We start from the raw sequence: 17,187 nt of genomic DNA on the forward strand, positions 1-17,187 counted from the left end.
CATTTTTGGAGTTGGACAAAATCTTACAGCTGATCCAGTCAAGTACACACATTCAATGGACTCAAAGACCTTCCTCGAGTTTCTCAGCTCCCAGGAAGGACAAAATGATGCCACAACATTCCCCAGATTTTGAACCATTAATAGGAGGAAGGAGTGGCCAAAGCAGAGGCACTGGTCACCTGATTCTATCTCAGGGAGCCCCATGATTTCCTTAAGAAAGATGCTGCATTTCTAGAAGCAAATATCACCTAATTTTCTGGGTTACCCTCTGGTTTTCAGTTCTTGTGGAAATGACATTGCAGATTCTTTTCAGCAACATCATTGTCATCATAAAACACGTATTGAAAACCTAATTATTTGTGACACTGTGCGAGGGACTATACAAAGAGAATTGCCTAGCTTTGTCCTCCAAAAGCTTGAATGGAGAACATTAGACTGAGTTTATACTATTAATTACATTCACTATGACAAATAGGACAGATAGTGCAATTACTGTTTAGAACAGATGGTTTAATTCCCCCACATTATAGTCGGCATCTGTAAATACAAATGTATGATGTTTACATGCACACACACACGAATTTCATATGGAAAATGGCAATTGCGTAATAGAGCAACTGCCTTAAATCAGTGGTGAAAATTACATAAGTCATCTCAGTCACCCAAGATGAGTGACACCTGTCAACTGGGGTCCTTAAAAATCAGGAACCTAATGACCCCCCATGGAGCATAAAATGTGCACTTTGGGTTCAGATCTCACAAAATTGGCAGCAGAAACTTGAAAACTCACTCCCTTCCATTCATTTGCTTTTTATAGTCCAGTAAAGGAGCCTTGAGGCACAGGGATGCTACATATTTGCAAACACAAATGTTTACTCATTAGTGACACTGGTGCTGGTGGTTTCCACAGTTCCTGTACCTATGCCTGAGACAAGTGAAAATACACTGTGTGAGTGTGTATGTATGTGAAAAGTGATGGAGGAGTAGTGCAGAAAATCCAAAGTTGTGGGCTGTGGAAAGATGCAACTCGGAGCACTGAGATTTGAGTTCCAATCCCTGCTCAGTGATATTGGGCAAACCCAGTTCATTCACTAAATAAAAGAAATTAATGGAAGCATGCCCCATACCTGAAATAGGAAGGGATTGCATCAGAGGACTTCCAAGGTCCTGAGTAAGTGTGTGTGCAGTCTGTTTGGGGTGCAAGACAGGGTAGACAATTAATCTGGAATGAAAAATCCATCCTGGGGTGGGATAATCAAGATTTGAACTAATGGAGCGTTGTGTACACAAACGTACACACTTACACACACACACCTGTAATTCTTCTCCATCCCTCCCCAGCTGCAACATCTCCATCTGTCAAGTCAGGTTACATGAGTGGAGGGAACTTGTTTCTTCTCGGACACTTAAGGTATTTCTCCAAAGACACTTACGTTTACAGATATCCCTTTGAAAGTAGCGCAGAATTTCCCTTCATTTCTCTTCTGTTTGGAAAACGTGACCTGTCCAGTCAGAGAGATGTTTTTCTCTTGACTGAAAGGACCAGGATTGCTGCTGACATTTCTGCGGCGTAGGGAATCTTCTGGCAGAGGGGAAAGTGGAGGAGGGAACAGCTTTTCTTCTTTCTTTCTGTTTGCTCTCCTGGAGGAATTATTTCTGGGGAAACAAAAGTGTAGGGTGTCTCATGTTTGTTTATTCAGAATTTTCCCATGATGCTGGTACTTTCAGCTAAAGTAACATTTTAGTTGATGGCCCTTTACCTGTGGTGTGGGATATATATATATGAAAAATCATATATATATACATGAAAAATCATAACAATATAGATATATAAGAGATAAAGACGGAGGGGTAGTCATTCATATAAATTCAAGAATAAACATGTCTTTGAAGCAGAACTCCATGATATATGTAAATATCTAATGGAGTATATTACAGCCTGATATTTGCAACATTTTAAGAACGTTATTAATGAGATCTCTATGGGAAACACGAAGCATACTTTCAACCCATCATTTTCTGGATGGTTCCTATTTATTTTGCCCTAAGACTTAACTGCACAAGCACTCAGTAAACGGTACAATAAACAATTGGTAGAAGGATATTCTCTTACAGTATACTACGTTTATACATCACTCGGAAAGAAATAACACACTAAATACTATCGCAGAACATTGCACACTATAAATACAAAATGTTTTACCCCGAATGTCAAAGTTTAACAAGACCTGACCTTAAATTAACTTGGTATATTGAAGTTCTGATGTAGTCCACTTTAAAAAAAAAAAAAACTCCGCTTAAAGTATTCTTTTGTCATATTGATACTAGACATTTGCAATCCTAAAAGTACTTCTGTGCTTTTGAACTGATTTATCTGCCCATTAAATGGTCACCATCAAATAGACTGAGACTGCAAATAAAACAGAAAAATAACAACTAAAACCTCATGCTGGCTGCTTAACATGGTAATTGGGTCATGGATTTTCATTTTAGTTACTGTCTCAGCCTAATCAATGAAGATTACTTGGATTTTAATCTTTTCTGAGGCACCTAATATTGCACTATGCAACCATTTACTTTTCATGATTATTGACTACAATTTTCAATAGCAAATTAAGTCAACAAAAATTTATGTCTTCCTCATGGTCAATTTCAGTCAGTGTCTAGAAATAAAGATTTACAATATCTCAAAGCAAGAAATCAAAGATGAACAAGCATTCAAGAGGTCTTATTTTCTGGACTAGTAGATGTCAATACAGTCTCTTTGTCCCACTTCCACCATGTTGCAGGAATTTGCCAATTGTAAAAATATTTGTCATTTTCCCTACCTTGCATTTCATGAATATGGAACTATGCCAATTTTTGTCAGGCAGCAAGTTAAAAAACAAAACACCTTAACTCTTTCTTCTGCCATTACCTTAATTGGTTAGAATTAATTTAGAAATACTTGTCAATAGATTTTTAAAATCGCTTTGCCACACAGAACCTTTTTATGATAATCATGATGCCTGATTAAAATGGTGGTGAACATATTGATTAAGATTCTTGACCATGAAGAAGCTCCACAGACATCAAACCACGTTAAGTACAATAATTACAGAGGCATTGGACCTCTGGGAATTTATAAAAACAGATGTCAAGCATTGCTAAAGTATCTATAGGATGTGAGTAGTTTATCAGTTGAAGCCACTCCCCCATTATTTGAGCTACCTGAGAAGGGAGTGGGGGCTGTAAGTGTAAGACCTGCTTCCCAGAGACAAATGGTTTGTCATTGACTACTTCAGTCATGCCTGGGCTTCGCATCTGCCACTGCACTGACCAATGGGGACTGAGTACCTTCCGTGTAGTGGTCACCAATGACCTGGCCCTGTATCCTTCTCTGCCTAGCAGTGAGCTTGAACCATGGGGCCTTAGTGACTTACTTGGTGAAAGACACCAAGGGACCATTTTCTAGAGACCACTCTGTCACTGTCATGGTTTCCAAGTATAAGAACAGTTTTTTCTTCTCTGGATACCTCATGCAGTAGACCAAAGGAGAACTGGAGTCACCATACCTCCCACCCAATCCCTGAGTGACCCTGCTCATGGTTCAGCCTCCAGAGAAGGTGGGGGAGGGATTTAGCAGGCTCCTTCTGTTGCATGACAGAAAATGTTAGCTGTTACAGGCAGCTGTGGCATTCTTTGCTGAGTTCAGAATATTCATTTAGGAAAGTAAAGCTTGTCTTGTAGAAATTTCCAGAACTTTCATTTGGAAATGCAAACGATGCCTTATAGAAATTCTTAAGGATTTTGTCTTAAGGGTCAATAATGCAAAGAGGAACAAAGATTGAGGGAGAGTTATTAGGAGATGACTCCTGAGAGGACAATCCTTCCTGTATTCTCCCTCAACTCTTGAGAGGACAATCCTTCTTTCACTTTCCCTCAATCTCCCTGGATTTGTTGGATGAGCATAAGAACCTGACTCAGGAACTTCTTGAATGATGAAAGCTACTAGGTAAACACTACTTTTCTAACTAGTAGAAAGACAGAAAGGCTATAAAAACCTTTGATAAAAACACCATGTTGTGAAAACAACCTCAAATGACTAGATATTTGCCTAATATCTGCCATCCTTCTTGCATGGGTCGCGGTAAGTGGTAGGTCAATGGGTCTCTTAGGGAGACGAGAAGTGGGAGCTGGTGGGTGTGGCAATGCCCCAGGACTCCTGCCTTTTCTTTTTGCCTTCAGGGTGCCTGAGCTGGCCAGAGCCTGGGAATTGGAGAAGCATTGCCATGACAGCTATGCCATTTTAGTCTTCTCTTCTTGGAACAGAAGAGGGCCCGAGAATGACCATGTTTGACCATTGGCAGAGGTTTCCCCACAAGCATATGCCCACCCTGACGTGAAGAGGGTAGGCTCCATTGGAAGCATTTCTAGTTCAGAGAACTCCAAGTATGGGGTGGGAGGGTTCATAGCAAAGTTATTCCGGGTAATGCAAATGCACCTCACAATTAGCTGCAGATCCTCAGGGAGAGAGGCAGCTCAGGGCCCAACTCTCTTTATTATATAGAGCAGATCTGATTTTTTCCTACCTTTTGTCTCAAATCAACAAGGAACAAGGATCCAGACCATCGTAACCTGATAACTCATTACAGACATCTTATCTGTAGCAGATTGATGCCATATCACTGACGTTAAACAGTAATCCGTGAAATCAATTGTCAGCAGCAGTTAGCCAGATTGCCTCTCTGCTCTGGGCTGCTAATAGGCACCCAAACTGGTCTTTGATGGAAGTAATCTCTAATTTTGAATGAATTTATGGCAATAATTACCCAGATGGAATGGTTAAAGTAGCTGACATGATTGTTAGTTAAATTATATTGATAGTACAGAAGAACTCAGTCAAAATGCATGGTGTAAAGAGGGGGCAGGAATTCTCCAGGGAAAGCTGGCACCACTCAAGTGAAGAGGGCACAAGGAGACCTGCTGCCCGTTGGGGGCAACTTCTACTTCGAGGGAGCAGAGAAAAGAGGTGCCAGCTGGTTGGAATGAATGTATCCATCCAAAGTTGACTTTTGCTGGCACAGAAGAGCCCCAAGAGGATGACAACTCTGAGACCTTTTCAAATGTGTCATTCTCCTGGCCTCCTAAGAATGCAGGATGTGGCTGCTGGCCCTCAAGCTCCATCTGAACATCAAGCAACAACACAAGAAAGGAAGTGGTTGGGTCAACCACTCAAGACTCAGAGGTTGCTTTTCCAGGGAAATTGTGTAATCACCACTGGAACTCAAAGTTGGCCTGAAACAGGTGATCTGATTAAAGTGGTAGGTGTCTCTTAATGTTTTCTCTTTTTAATTCATTGACTCCCTTTACTTCCTCTTAACTTAATGCTGAAAGTTTATTTGGGTTGATTTCTGTGATCATTCTGATTTGGAGGGAAGAAATACTGCAGAAAAGCTCAGGGGCCACACCAAATTTGACCAACTATATTCTACCCTTGTTAGCCCTGGCCAGGTACAGCTGCCAGGACTGGACCAAGCAACCTCCACTTTTACCTAACATCCTTCTGGGAAAGGATACCACAGATTGGTTCAATTGGGATTTCTTAAGAGTCTAAAGCATGACGCTCTGCTGAAGAGACAGGGTAAACTCACTCTTTCATGTTGGGAGGCTTGGGGGGTGGAGCCGGTGAGATGCAAGGGGGAAGCAAGGAGAGGGCTGTGGCTTCCTCCAGGCGTTGTTTCTTCTCAGGAATTTTGTCCACAACTTCTGTTGGCTTTAACAGGATAAAAAATACACAGAGCTTGAAATACATTCAGACAATTGTGTTTCACATGGTAAGAAAAAAAATCAGCAAGGAAGACCATTTGCTCTCCATTTTAATTTCTAGATTAGGTAGGGTGACGTAAATGTGCACATCTGATCAGACAGAAAACGAATGGCCTTGCCTAGTCCTACCAAGAAGTAGGCATTCGAGAGAGCTAAGCTGTGATGTGAACCTCTGACTAAAGATTTGGTGGCACAAGAATCACACAATGAAAACAAAGACAATCTATAATTTTCAGACACTTCTTCCACAGACAATGTCCTTAAAATGATTGGCTTAGAACTAACGTGGCAACCTCTGGCATGAATCCAGTCCAAAGAGCATGGCGGGTGAACTATACAGGTTACTTACACAATCAACAATACCCAGAGAAATGAACCTTGTGCAAGGCACACCTTTGAATCTTTGCATATGCTGGGTCTGGCAGTATGATTTTACTAGTGGTTGTATCATGGTCATCACTAAGAGTGGGGAAAGAGTGGTCAGGCCAGGGTTCTAGAACTCTTGGTCTCTATTTTAGAATACTTTCAGTGGGTAATTTGGTGCACAACTCAGGGAAAATACTCTTGGGTTTTTAAAGCCCTAAAGCTGAAAGAAGGTATAAATTGTCCTTGCGCAAGCCCAGTCAATAGTAGAGTTTTGCCATGGGTGGAATCAGCCATTTCTGACCATACCTAATCCTTGGGGAAGGCTAGGAACCTCCTTTCCAGCCACCAAAGCAGGTGTTAAAAGTAATGCTTGCCAAATACCACCAGGAGACAAATGTTATTCTACAAATTGACCCGGAGATGTGAAAAGACAACAGAATGAACCTGTGGGATATAACACCCCTCCTTGAAATGCATTTGAAATGGAAGAGTTCATTCTACATTTCGACTTCTGGGAATACTTTATAGTCCTGGAATTCTGCCCTAACCTCTTGCAAAGATGATTTTCACAAGACAAACACTTAGTGTATAGGTCAGAGACTCCAGCAGGCTGGGCAGGATGTGTGTATGGTAGGAGCTGGGATCATCAATGCATAAAGGGGTTGTGGGAAAGCTAATATTATCTGGATAAATTAACAAGCCCCCAAAGATGCAGCTGGACATCGGGAGCATCTGGGTGCCCTGCTGATGCTGGGGTGGGGGTACCTCAGAGCAACGATGCATGAAGCTGTGAAAATAGGGACAGCTTAAGGAGCTCATCCAAGGGGACTAGCTGCATGGGTAAGGGGGCTATCTTCACTTTCTTCTCTCCTGCACATCATAACCCCTCATGCACCATATTGGATACTCATGCCATTAGTTGTCAAAACCATCATTTCTAGCACTTCCTCCCAGGCCGTGTCAATTAGTGCATTTCCCACAGAAGGCATCATTACCCTCACTGAAGTCTGCGATCTGTCGCCATTGGCTTCCTTGAAAGTGAGACTCAAGATCAAGGTAGCCAACAGATGGTCACTGCTCACCACTACTCGGCAGGCCACACCAGACAGCTTACCTTGACCTTACGCTTGCCCTTGGGCGCAGGCTTATCCGTGGCTGCGGCAGTGGTTTGACGCTTCGGTTTTGAGGCAGGCTCCTTTTGGTCTGTTTTGACAGACACTGGTTGGGATAAGTTGTGGCCAGGGACTCTAGAGAGTAAGTCAAGGTCAATCTTCACCCAGAGATTTTTCAGATTCTCATGATCTCGTTGAGGGGATGGGTGCTCAATCTGCATGACAGGGGTGGGTGAAAAAGTTGGCTCCTCGGTACTGCTGGATAAGCTGCTGTTATTGATGCTGCTGCTGACTAAAGTCAGGCTGGCACCAGAGGTATCCTTGGATTTGGCAATATTCCCCCCAGGCAAAGTGCAAGGGGGCAGGACTTTGATCTGCAGGGTCTCTTCTTGATCTGTGTTGGAATCAGATGTAGAAGAATCTGTTTCGATGAACTCCCGAGACTTTGGCACGATCTTGCCAGGCCCTCTGTACTTCTTTTTCTCAGCAGCCAAGGGGACATGAGGCCTTGGTTCTTTCCTGGGGACTGGTTTGTGAGCAGTTGTTTTGCTGCGGCCTCTTGGTGGGTCAGGATGCTCCACGCTTTCTTTTTCTTTGGGAGTGCTGCTGGTAATATTTGGTTTGGGCCAGGTAAAGTCATCAACGCTGGTGTTCTTCTCTACCTTTTTGGGCTGTTTTTTCCCAGTTGTCCTTTGAGACGCTGTTTCAAAAGTTCCTGACAACTTATGCTTCAAAGCCTTGGTTTCTGGAGCTTTCTGGGGGGGCCGTGGACGGGCTTTCTCCCGAATGAGACCGAGAAGAGGCCTCTCTTTGGGTTCAGCCAGAATCTGGCTGGGGTTTGACTTCGCTTTGACTTGGACTTCCATTGGTTGGATGATTGGAGGAGGCACAGAAATTGTCTCCATGGGTGTTTCATTTTGGCCACAAATAAACGACTTGTTCTGTGAGGTCACTTTGTTAAGCCATTTATCCAGCTGCCATTTGTTCGTTGAGGGAGGTTCAGGCTGCACATCGAGAAACATCAGCAAAAATTCATTTCACATTTGGGAAGAATTCAGGTGAACCCTCAGTACACAGGCTGTTGACTAATAAAAGCTTTGGATGCAAACACATGCTCCTACACACACACACACACACACACACACAATCCACATTAATCAAATTACTTAGATTGCCAGACACTCCATAAACTGGCCCCAGTCTACTTATTAAACTAATTTTCACTCCTTCCTGAATATATTCTCCACCCTGGCCAGGAAGAAAAGACAAATTCACCGAGAATTGTTCCAGAGAGTGGGAGGGTGGGCAGGGGGCACCTGGTAGAGAAATCATTACTCAGTCTCTCACCAGGAGGCAGAGGTAATGTTTTCTGATACTGGAAAGAAATGTAAGCGTGCCTCAAGTGGAATTTGAAAGGAAAGGCTTTCCTTCTGCCAAAGTACCTTCTATACAATGCTGTAATTTACTTCAAGCAGAACTGGGCCTTTGTATTTTTATCGAGGGACGAAAAGATTTGACTTCCCCCGAAACAGTGCACTTTCCTCGGTAGATGGGCAATAACCAATTTATGGGGACATGCACACAGACATTAGCGTCCGCTGTTAAGCCGTGGAAATGATGCATACAATTCAGATCCTTGGTGCCCAACTAGGAATCCTGCCGGGCGAGCTAAAAGAGCCATCATTTTGATTAGAACCGATCTTCTTTTGAAAGCCATCAGCTGAGGCTTATGGCACCAGCCAATAGAGGGTGACAGAATTACAAAGACTTGAGCAGCTGCGATTCCGGCCTGCACGAGACAATGGCAGGTAAGAGTTGAGGGAATTGTACCGGCCACCACTTTTGGCAGCATAGCTCCGGGGTCAAGGGCACCGACCAGGGCTGCACACTACCCTGGATTCCTTTCAGTCCTGGCCCTTCCACCGTTTACCTGTGAGGTCGTGAGAAAGTTCTTTCTGGACCTTTCTGAACCTTATGCTTTCATCTGGAAGATGGAGATGACAAATCCCAAGTACTCCATAGGGTTGTTATGAAGATGAAATGAGAACATGCAAGTCATGAGTTCAGCATACGGTCCAGGTTCAGTAGCACTAGCTATTATTAACATCTCCTCCTACTGTTCTTTTCTGATCGTTGAAGACAATGAATGTGAAAAGCCGTGGGGTCTGGGGTGGGAGACTCCCTAGGTGTAGGCTCTGGGGAAAAAGAGCAGCTACCCTGGACTTAGGGAGGATGGCAGGGGAAAGGCAAATTCTTTTATATTAGACTATTATTTCGGTCTTTCGTGAGATGATTTTAACTTTTTCACGAAATTATTATTAAACCCACTGGAAGACTGCAAGGTGAGATCAAAACATGTGCCCTCTCAACTGCCACCTTTTAACTTCCAGGAGAGCCACACCTCTGGGTCTCACTAACGCATGGCAATTCAGTGCTTCTATTTAGAGGAAGGGATGGGGTCCCCTGGGTTTTGATGGGCTCCACTGTTTCTCTCAAAAGAGGTTGTCAGCCTGGTTATGATGACTCCAGTTTTACACATGAGGAAGCCTGAGGCTCAGAGTAGCTATGTGAGTTGGCCAAAGTCACACAGCAAGAGAAAAATTGCTATCAAATACCTGAATACTTTTCTGATTCTAAAGAAGTAAATGTGCTGAAAGTGTGTGCGTGTTTGTTTTGGGAGTGCTGCCATGGGGACAGGCAGATTATGGGGGGTCCTGGACACTTCACCCACCTCTGGAGTGGCCACACGAGGTGCCTCATTGGATTCACTGTCAGTAGTGCTACTTTCTGTATCTGAGTCAGACTCCGAGCTGCTCTCTGAGTCGCTGGAGCTTCCAGAACCTCCACTGGCTGGCGCTGAAACTGGGGCCTGGGGTATGGCCACAGGTGGGCTGAAAGATAAAAAAAACCCACATCACTTATGGCCCCTTTTCTTCTCAAACCAGAGAGAAAACAGCCTGGTTGAACAGGTGCCTTGTAAAGACGTAAGATCTGTGAGATATGCAGGATGGAGCAAATCCCAGAGTCTCCATTTCACCAATGGGAAATGGAGGCTCAGGAGGCCCAGTGACTTGCCCAGAATCAAAGATTTTATTAGAACCAGGTCTGGGTGTGCCCAAGTCTGTGCTCCTTGGGTGCCATCACCCTGCTTCACCTCCCAGGAAAGCCCTGACCCTCTCACTCCACCCAGAAATGTTAAGCCTCCTAATTACATATGGTAGCAGAGCCTCTGATTCTAAAGTGTCCTCTTTTTTTGATTTTCTTTCACTTTGTCAAGGCACTCTGGTCTTAGCTACACCCTAGGTCTTATCACTAAGAGGGTGCAAATTCAACACCTCATTTGTTTTCTTATTTTGTTCTATTTTGTTTGCAGAAAAAGCATGCCAAAAGTACAGGGTTTCCATAAACCACCTCCCATCTCACACATGCAGTTTTCCTTATTATTAACATCTTGCATTAGCGTGGGAGCTTTGTTAACAATTAATGCAACCACACTCTTATAATTAAATGATTAACAATAGTCTGTAGTTTACAGTATGGTTCAGTTTTTGTGTTGTATAGTTCCATGTGGGCTTTTTAAAAAATGTTTCTGGTGGTGATGTCTATACAACATAACATTTTCCATTTTCACCACTTTCGAGAGTGTAATCTGGTGGTATCAGTTACATTCACCATGTTGTGCCTCTATCACCACCATCCATTACCAAAACTTTTCCATCACTCCAAACAGAAACTCTGGACCCATCAACCCCTTGTTTTAATCAGAGGAAACTGAGGCCCAGAGAGGGGGAGAGGCTTACCTCTGCCTCACAGCTAGTTAGGGAGTTGACATTAGAACTATGGTTCCCAGTTGACCCAAAGGAGTTGGCCTTCAGTGGCTATTGGTCATGAATCCAAATAAGGGAATGTGAGAATTCACTTTTTCACATCCTCTGCCATAATTCGTGTAAACGTCTTAAAATTTTTACCGGAGGGGTGATCATAAGAGAACAGCCGTTTCTAAAGATGGACTTTAAATTGGTAAAGCTAGGCAAGCGTAGTGCACGATAATTGAGACCATTTGCTATTCTGCCTTCATTGATAATCAATACTCGTCTTTACCAATTATTTGCTCTCTGGGCTCCATAACATATCCATCTCAGGCACCTCTTGGTACACTGGGGTACATCATTGCCTTTCTGTCCTTCTGCTCATTGTCTATTTGAGCTGATATTTGCTCTAATTTCTCAGAAATGGGACTCTACACACAGTGGTGGTTGGAAAGTAACCTCCCTTTGTGAGTCTAGAGAAATTTCCCCTTTGGAGACAAAGCTTGGCTTATGGTACAGAGTTGGCTGGGGGCCACAGCATATTCACTGTCCTGCCAGGTCTGGCCTGCCTCTCTGCCTGGCTGTCCTTCCATCGTGCCTTACATCCCCAGCTGCTTGATTTGCTCTCTCCCTCACAACCCCCACCCCCTGCTGAAGGAGCAGCTCTGTGAGGAGAGCACAAATCCAGCCCTGGAGGCCACCTGGTTCTGTGACTCTACCTTCAAACTCGAGAAAGAAGGAAACCCAAGGAACTTTCTCTTCTCCTTATCCTGCATAAGATTCTGGGAACAAAGACCTTCACTCTGCCTGAAACGAAATGCAATCATAACTTCACTGCCCCCTCCCCCCACCACCCTTGCCCCAGCCTCTTCTTGTCCAACATCTTGCCTGCTGTGCTGGAACCACACTCAGCTGCTTGGGAGGGAAACAGGATCACTGGCTTTGAAACCATCTGAGGCTCCTTGTTAGTCACCACCCAGTGCAGAGAACCTTTCCAGTACCTATGCCTTCCCCTGAAGATGACCCCATTAATCTTCCAGGTGGGTATTTTTTTTCATATAGTTCAAGCTCATCTTAAATGCTATCTGCTAAGTAAATGTTATCCACAAGTAAACTCCTTTGCAAATCTGCTTCTTAGCTAGTCATCTTAATTGGTGCTAAAATTATCTTCCTTCTCTGGTATTAGCCATCTTGGATTTCACTCAGTAGATGCATATATGCACATATATACACTTACTTGAACACACACAAGCATAGGCACATGTATATGCTCACATATGCACATGTTCTCTCTGAAATACCTTGAATTTAGGCGTATAGGTGTTCGAAATACATTTTTAAATACAATTGTAGTCAAAGGGAGCACGTTGGCATATAAAGTTTCTAGAAAACATTTCTCTACCATCCCTTTAGCCAAGTTTCCAACTGGCAAAGTAACATGCCTGGATCTCGTGATTATGAAGCTGGAGCAGTATGGGGCCTATGTAGCAGGAAAGGTACTATCACCAAACAACAGTGGAGTTTGAGATATTGACACCATCAGAGTAGAAACAGCCATATCTCACTGAAAGGACACATTAAAACACTCAGCTCATGTGGTTTGCAAGTTTGGACAGTTGACCCTCCCTTTCAAGTCCTACTTGCCTTGTCCACACTATAACCCCTAAGACATGTATTTCTTGGGTTTAGGTGGTGGAGACCCTGTATGTTTGTGATTTGCTATTGGCATAATAAAAGTATACAATGTAACTCTCAGAAAATGCAGATTGCCAGTTTTTTCTGATGAATGGATTGACCACAAATGGAATTTGCTTTACTCAAGAAGGTGTTTTTAATTGCCTCTTTAAAAAAATCATTTTTATTCTAAATTCTGCCTTGTTTGCAATTGCTGAATCTCCAAAATCCCTCTGCATCTTAATGGCAAAACCAAACACCCTGACTTAATTACTACTAGCCCCATTAACAGGATCACAGGTCTTGCTAGTTCTGGGAGAAAGGCCCAAGTTTGTTTCCATTTCTTTCTAGGTCAGCTTTTAAATAACTCTGTGTTTATTTGTAAAACCAGGATTGCCATTCCTTCTGCTATTGATCTAGCTTCGAGTCCAGGTGCTGCCATTCCACATTCAGGAGTCAATGTTGAATAAGGCAGCATCTGCTTAGCTGTCTTATTACTGGTGGCCAGGATCAGACTTTTCCTCTTGATGTCAAAGGCAAGTCGAGTGCAAGATCATTTGCACTTGACCTCCACAATGAGAAGAAAGACTATTAGCTGGAAGGCAAGATTTTCAGTCAGATAGTGTTATGGAATTAAAGATCCAGTATTTCCTTTGCTGTCATTCAGAATAACAGACATGGGAAATTCTGTTCAAAATAGCTGGGCTTTTTGACTTAGAGCGCTTCCATGTAGAAGACTTAAGTTGTCAGCTTTGAATATGACAGTGATGGTCTTAGGCAAAGAGTGAGAGTGAATTCTTGTAAAAACTGTCGTTTTTTTTCTGCCTGTTTATTAATGGTCCTTGTGATTTATAGTAAACGCTGGGGAGGATTTTCAGACCCATCTATCACGGGAAGGGAACACCTTTTTCTCAGTGTGTGTGTGTCATAATTAGCAATGCATGTGGGCTAGGAGATTTAGTTCTGTCTTTTGTGAAAGTCCTTCAACCTTGTATTTAATCCCAAAGTGATTGAATATTTTTCTTCCATGAGGAAATTAATTATGCCACTGAAAATACCATCTACTAGACAGGGAGTTAATATTAGGCACAATGAAGACTGGGCTGGTTAACGTATCAAGATGATATGATGAGAGTAGCTCACATTTCCTGCAAATCAGGATTGTGGAGTGATTTTAATTAAAAATAGGAAGGTCTGTTTGTATGTACCAGTCATTTTCAGTAAGAGCCACACCATTTATTTCTGATGTTCATGCATGTCTGCACAGTCTGTGACCCAGAGTTTGCTGTTACTCTAAATGCCAATTATTTTTAAAATATCCATCCAACAGAGCTGCATTTTATCAATAGAACTGAAGCTGGAAAAAGAGGCAGGCGCTGTGATGGGGCAGCATTCATACATGAGTTGAAAAGATATAATTCTGTCATCAGGCAGCCTATTTGCCTGATTATTTTCATCAGATTGACTTATGCTTCAGGATGTTTCGGTATTGAGAAGGCTGGCCAAAGTATTGACTCCTTTTGCGAGTCAACAGTCCATAGACACTTCATAGTTAAGTACTGTTCTTAGCAGGTGATTCTGTGCTGGATTTCTATTCATTAGAAGGTCATTTGGAGTATTTTTAAAAACAAGATAATTAAATACACTTTATTAGGCTAGCCATCCTGGCATACACAGTCCAATCTGGCCCTTGCCTTCAAAGAATGTCCAATTTAGTTACAGGGAAAAAGTAGCACAGTGAAATAATTTAGGAATAATTGAGTGATAAACTGTGATACCACTAATGAAAAGAAATAAAGAACAGGGATGTGTCTGTGAGAATTATAGTCATTAGAGAAGACCTCCAGTTATTTCAAAGTGAGCTTGAAAGATCAAGATTTAACCAAATCGAAGACAGGGCAAGCAGGAGAAACAAATGCGTAAAAGCAGTGTGGGAGCAGAAAAGAGAAAAAATGGCGGGTACGGTGGTAATAGTGGGGGAAAAAAACTAGCACTAGGGACAATGGTGATGGATATGGAGCTTGGAAAATCTTGTAGAGAAGAATGCATCTACCTAGCAGGAAGTGATTGTGAATTCTGAAGTCAAGAGATCATAGGACAGGGCAGGCCACAGTGGCTCAGCAGGCAGGATGCTTGCCTGCGATGCCAGAGCACCCGGGTTTGATTCCCGGTACCTGCCCATGTTAAAAAAAAAAAAAAAAAAAAAAGAGAGATCACAGGACACAGTTTATTGTCACAGAAACCAAGTACAAAAGAAGTCAAAAACTTTAGCCCAACTTGGAGAGTAAGGAAAGAGTATTTAATTTTGTACTGGGGGTGAGAAGGACAGTGGTTATTGATGACACTCAAGAAAGCCCTTGCAGTAGATCAGAGGCCCAAAGTCTGGTTAGTGAGCCTGAAGAAGTTTCTGGTGGTGAGAAAGTGGAACAAACAAGTGCTACAGCACTTTAGTCTCTTCATCAGTGGTCACATGGCCTTCTCCTCAGTGTCTGGCTGTGTCTCCTCTCCCCTTGTAGTAAGGATGCCAGCCATATTGAATTAAGTACTCATCCACCTCCAGTATGACCTCATCTTAACTCGCTCCATCTATACTGACCTTATTTCCAGATAAAGTCACATTCTGAGGTAATGAAAGTTAGAGCTTTAATATAAAATTTTTGGGATAAAACTCAACCTATAACAATGACATTCAGTATTTCCACCATCAAATTCTTGCAACCTATCTTATTGGTCTCAGAAATATTTGGGAGGTTTGCTGAGTTCATGACGCCTTTGGGTATGATGAGAGGAATGGATTTTGTAGTTGATTTCCAATTCTTTCTGTTTCCTCAAACTAGACTGATATTTAAGAAAAAGTCACAGTAGCCTAGTGGCAATCCTTTCCTTCCCCCTGACCCCAATCACATGACACTGGCTCTGAGGTCATGGAACTTCATGGGTACAGCAGAGAAGATTCCCGATCTGTCTACCTCCTGCTGTTCGTGGAAGATCAAATGAGCTCGTGGAATTGAAAATTGTCAGAACTCTGCATTTATGAAGTATTTTGGTCCAGTTTTGCTCTGACAATGACTATGTCCTTTTGAGACCACAGGGGATAGCACGGTTGAGAGGTTGTGTACTTACCCAGAAGCAGAGGAGGAGTCCAAGCACAGTTCTCCCTGAGATATATAGAGCAGACCCTTTTATGGATTTACCCTAGGATGTCTTTACAGAGTATGTGGTTGATAAAGCCTCTGGCCTTAGAATTTTACACTCTAAATCAAGAGATACATCAGGTAACAGATCAGACATGAAGGGGAGCAGACAATAGTGATAAGGAGATTGGCGTTGAGAGGCATCACAGAAGAAATGCAGTTTAAGGAGAGATTGGAAGAGGAACGTTGACTTTCCAAACCAAGAGGCAGATCTAAGCTTAATGAACCACAGAAAAGAAGACATCAGGCAGGGGAAAAGGCAGAGGCATGTGCTGAGCAACTCAGAGCCCATCTCCAGGAATACGAGCAACGCTGCCAGTCTCGGCCTGCTTTGTACTTTCCTAGGGAATTCAGCCTGCCAACCATCTGGTCTCCCCTGTTGGGCCCCAGCTCCAGACCAGCTCTATAAACACAGTGGGGAGATTCCTGAATGACAGCAGCTTCTGGGTTTAAGTCACCCAGTTGGAGTACATGCCCTGCTGTAGCTAGAATTTGTGACTGATGTAATTCTTTATTGGAAGGCTTTGACCTTGTTATAGATTCCTGGTGGCTGGCCCTCTCTGGGTTCTTTACTAATGCGAGCTGCCAATCATTCATGCTCTGCTTTGGCATAGACCGAGGCTCATAGCACTTGGGGTTTCACATTCACTTGCTTGCTTTCTCTCTATCCCTTGCTCCCATTTTTAAAAAATGGACTGTAAAAGCAAAAGATGCAAAAATGTTTGGATGCATATGCTTTTTTTCCCCACCTGTTTAGCTGTTTGATTGAAACTGCTCTGTCTAATGGCAGAGACAGTGTGGCATTTGACCATTTCCAGGAAAATTCATACCTAGGTTCATTCTCCCATGTGATGTTCTCAAAGATACCATGGTTCCATTGTTTCCTTAAAACTCTTTCTCAAAAGGCTGTTGTTCAGTACTAAATCTTGGTATCTCAACTGCCAAATGGAGGTAGCAGTAATGTCTAACACACAGGGTTGATGCAAGGATTAAATGAGAAAATGCAGGTATGATGCTAAGCCTAGTTCCTGGCACACAATGAACACTCAAGAAATGGGAGCTAGCAGTATCGCTACAATTGTGAATTATGCCCTGGGTCCAACCTGTGGCCATTTATGTAGTCTAATGCACTCCGACCTTCGGCAAGGACAGTGTCAAGCCCACCTTGACCTCTGTTAGTGATCCACAAAAGAAACATGTATTTGGTCAACTACTGGTGCAGGC

The 17,187-nt window shown here is 42.9% G+C and overlaps 1 protein-coding gene across 5 annotated transcripts in view; it reads right to left on the reverse strand.

Annotated features, from left to right (window-relative positions):
- Nucleotides 1–17,187, reverse strand: part of AFF2 (ALF transcription elongation factor 2) — a 506,169-nt gene that overhangs the window by 26,851 nt on the left and 462,131 nt on the right. For all 5 annotated transcript variants that reach the window (XM_077144839.1, XM_077144837.1, XM_077144840.1 and 2 more), the window contains 4 exons: nt 10,018–10,177; nt 7,289–8,290; nt 5,634–5,755; nt 1,434–1,656 (listed from right to left, as the gene is read on the reverse strand). In XM_077144839.1, coding sequence (XP_077000954.1) covers nt 1,434–1,656; nt 5,634–5,755; nt 7,289–8,290; nt 10,018–10,177 — 1,507 coding nt within the window. The remainder of the gene's footprint in view (nt 1–1,433; nt 1,657–5,633; nt 5,756–7,288; nt 8,291–10,017; nt 10,178–17,187) is intronic.

This window comes from Tamandua tetradactyla, chromosome X (genome assembly GCF_023851605.1).
Source record: "Tamandua tetradactyla isolate mTamTet1 chromosome X, mTamTet1.pri, whole genome shotgun sequence".
NCBI lineage: Eukaryota > Metazoa > Chordata > Mammalia > Pilosa > Myrmecophagidae > Tamandua > Tamandua tetradactyla.